Source organism: Ixodes scapularis, unplaced genomic scaffold (genome assembly GCF_016920785.2).
Source record: "Ixodes scapularis isolate PalLabHiFi unplaced genomic scaffold, ASM1692078v2 PGA_scaffold0__279_contigs__length_252992795, whole genome shotgun sequence".
Lineage (NCBI taxonomy): Eukaryota > Metazoa > Arthropoda > Arachnida > Ixodida > Ixodidae > Ixodes > Ixodes scapularis.
Window position 1 is genome coordinate 234,640,096 of NW_024609835.1, and position 3,539 is coordinate 234,643,634.

The window sequence follows — 3,539 nt, forward strand, 5'->3', positions numbered from 1 at the left end:
AAGAAAAAAAAACGCGAGTAGTTACACTGAATGAACGGGGCAGCACTGCTTTGGACAGACTCAGTACTGTCTCTTAGTGAGGGTGCCGAATGGAAGATGGGTACTCTAATTTCTATCACACTAAGGAAACGTAAACAAAGTCACTTTAGGTTCAAAATATTACTTTTGTTCCGATACAATCTTGTGTATTCTACTTTTCAGGTTCATTCATGGCGTACTTGTACGTATGTGTCAAGGTCCTCGTGGCAAGTGTTTTGCTCACGGCCATCGCATACGTCATAATCACTATGAAGATGGCGTTCCCGCTCGGACATTCCAAGATAAGCTGGTCCTTCCTGTGGATCAACATCTTTCGAGATGATGATTTGGACATAAATCGAACCTTCTATCTTCCTTCAAACTATACAATCAACGTTGAAGATCTCTGTCATGAAAATGCCAATCCCGCGCCCATAGAGCTTCTAGTCCTCGTAGCAACGGCACCGAAAAACGTGCAACTTCGCGACGCGATTCGTCAAACCTATGGCCGCGATCTCAAGTCGAGTCCACGGAACAAAGTCGCCTTCGTACTCGGAAGGACCACAAAACCGGCACTAGAGCGCTCAATAAGACAAGAACAGCTTCTGCACTCCGACATCATTCAGGCAGACTTCATCGACACCTACAATAACCTTACGATAAAAAGCGTCGCTATGCTACGATGGGCATGCATATACTGTCCTCAGGCCCAGTTCGTCGCCAAGCTCGACGACGACACTTTCCTCAACGTGCCTAATTTTCTGAGAGTCATGAAATCACTGCCACGTAACACAATTTACGGCAAGCTCTTCAATCACACAAAGCCCATTAGGGACCACGAATCACCTTGGAGGACAAGTTACAAGGAATACCCGGCGGAATACTATCCTGACTTGATCAGCGGGACATGCTACGTTATCGGCGGCGATGTTCTGAGGCTCCTCTACAAAGCGACTGGGACGCAACCGCCGTTTCGTCTTGAAGACGTACTCATTACTGGGCTCAGTGCCGAATCTGTGGGCATTCCGCGAGTTGGTGTGCCAGGCTTCAATTCTGTGCCCGTGAGAACTGTGTGTGAGATGCGGGATCAGGTGACGTCGCATTATATGACACCCAAGGCGATGCGTGACTACTACAAAGCACTGAAACAACCATATTTAAAGTGTTAGAATTTCAATTACGTGGTCGGACGTGCACAACCTTCCGACTGAGTAAGTCCTTATTATGAAGAATGGTACGCAAAGCGCTTCATTTAGTTAAACTTAAGGAAGAAAACGAGAAGGGACGGACGAACTGGAGACAACAGGTTGTTGCCAGTTGGAAATTTGTGTTTGTGCGTCCCTTCTCGTTTTCTTCCTCAAGTTTAACTATTAATACAAACCCGCTCGTTCTGGCCTTACATTGTTACATTTAGTTCGTTGGCAATTACATGGGATTGCTTCGTCGTAACCCTTTGATTATATATTTTTTTAGAATAAATCATCCTAGTAATCCAATACATTTTTCAGTAATGAATCTGTATTCGATTACATGTTCCCTAAAACTGGGTTTGATGGTTTTATTGGAATTTTTGTTTTGCCGCACTAACCTTCATGTAAGTAATTCTGATATACAGCAATGGCTATTTTTTTATTGCTTATTCCGGTATTTTATAAATGCTGTTGGAAGGACTAGTGGGTCAACTTGCTAAACTGAAAGATTAACTTTATCTAATGTTTTATTTCTGTATGCGAATATATTTATGATACTCGCTTTTCGCCGAATCGCCGTCTTCCAAATCGTAATACTCGGAACATGCTGCAGAAAACTCCACCTTTTTTCCGCACGACACTAGGCTGTACTTTTACATGAATCATTCATACTTATGAGTGCATTGCTCATAACAGAAATCATCACAAATATGTTTATTTTGTACCACTGATATTATGAGTAAAGTGCGCTATGTGTAACACGTTGTGCGCTTATTATGATGATTGCATAAGATTAAGTGCATTTCCGCGTGCAGCGCACTGCCTTGAATTTTAGGCGGGCGCGTTGTCGGCGCCAGTGCCAAGCACTCCTCCAGGAAATAAAAAAAAACGCGTGCTATTCGAAGCAAGTCCTCCTCAGTACTCTGAACGATGACCACAAAAGCACGCCAAATTACGCTCCATATGTGGCACTTGCTGTCGTACTTGGCACACTCCTGCCACGTGGCGCCTCCGTTGTATCAGTTCCTGAACCATGACCTCGTATTTCTCCGCCCAAGAGTGCAGCAAAATACGATGGGGACGCCGGCGTTTACTTAATCATTTGTAACCGAGATATCTCAACATTATTTACCGATTTTACAGGTTTCGCGGTTGCAAAGGAAGTTGATAATACATCAAGCATTTGAAAATTACATGACGCGTATTATGCAATCTCACTCTTAAGGCACACGTTGGCTTTGTTTTTATGTCAAAAGTACTGAATTAAAAAAAAAACTTCATTCAATCAAATTTTTATCAGAAACACTAGTTGAAGGTAAGATGAAGAGGTTCTTAAACGCGCTAGAGGTAATTTCTACAGTATGTTTATCCCGTGAATCTGCATATCACGTTCGTTTTTTTCGAAAACAGAACTAAACGCAAGAAAACAAAAAACACAACATCAAACCAGTCGTTACGTTATAATTATAATCATTTCTTGGGCTAGGTGGCAATACATCATGGTAAAATTAGCGCAAAGACAAGGGAGGAAGATCGTTCTCTTTTCTTGTCTTTGCTCTAATTTTACGAAATAAAGTGATTAAGCAATATTTAGGCCACCAAGCGCGTGTCGCTCATGTGGGCAGCCCGTGCAATTGCAAGCTTACCAGGTTTATTATCACACACTCTGACCAGTCGTAACTTCCTTTTAACCTCTATGAAAATAGAAAGTGTGCGCGTTCACAGCTTCGATGGGCGCTAAAGATGCGTGAAAGCGGAGATTCCGAAAACTCCTTTTAAGACGTAACGCTTCGGAAAGGAGGAGCTTCGTCGGTACTTTAAAATCTATTTTCTGCAGCGTTAGGGAACCAAATTGCAAAATAAGCTTAATATTCGTGATGCTGGAGGCAAAATGAGGACGATTTATGCGTTTTCGGTTAAACACTGAAGCGTGTTATTTTCTCTTTAATGCAAACTGAACATTTTTTACTTCAATATGAAATATATTGTTGTGAAATTAACATTCATACTTTTCCCAAGAGAAATCTCTAAGTATGTATACGGTTAAGGAAAAGTTGAGTGCTCTGTCGGTATTGAATTGAGTGTAACTGAAATAACTATCAATAAATAAATTTATTTTTTCGCCAAACGTTTGTTGCGGCTAAGCATCATAAACGTGGTCCACGTGAATATACACAAATGATCTAAAACATCTCCTATGTAAAATCCAATAACGTTTTGAATGCTCAGCAAAGACATAAAAAAAAACTTTTTTAAGGGAGGCAGGTAACAAAAAAAATGTCTTCCTTCTCGTCAGGATAGCTGGTAAACAATAGAAGATCCCAAATGTCA

The 3,539-nt window shown here is 41.4% G+C and overlaps 1 protein-coding gene across 1 annotated transcript; it reads left to right on the forward strand.

The window, feature by feature from the left end:
* The first annotated feature begins 209 nt into the window (after positions 1 to 209).
* Positions 210 to 1,187, forward strand: LOC120844478 (beta-1,3-galactosyltransferase 5-like). Its single transcript, XM_040216273.1, has one exon. It carries the CDS (start codon positions 210 to 212, stop codon positions 1,185 to 1,187), a length of 978 nt encoding a protein of 325 aa, XP_040072207.1.
* Positions 1,188 to 3,539: the final 2,352 nt, after the last annotated feature.

Bases quoted from the DNA above. Each gene is read 5' to 3' on its own strand.
- LOC120844478 (XM_040216273.1), top strand. From the start codon at position 210: ATGGCGTACTTGTACGTATGTGTCAAGGTCCTCGTGGCAAGTGTTTTG.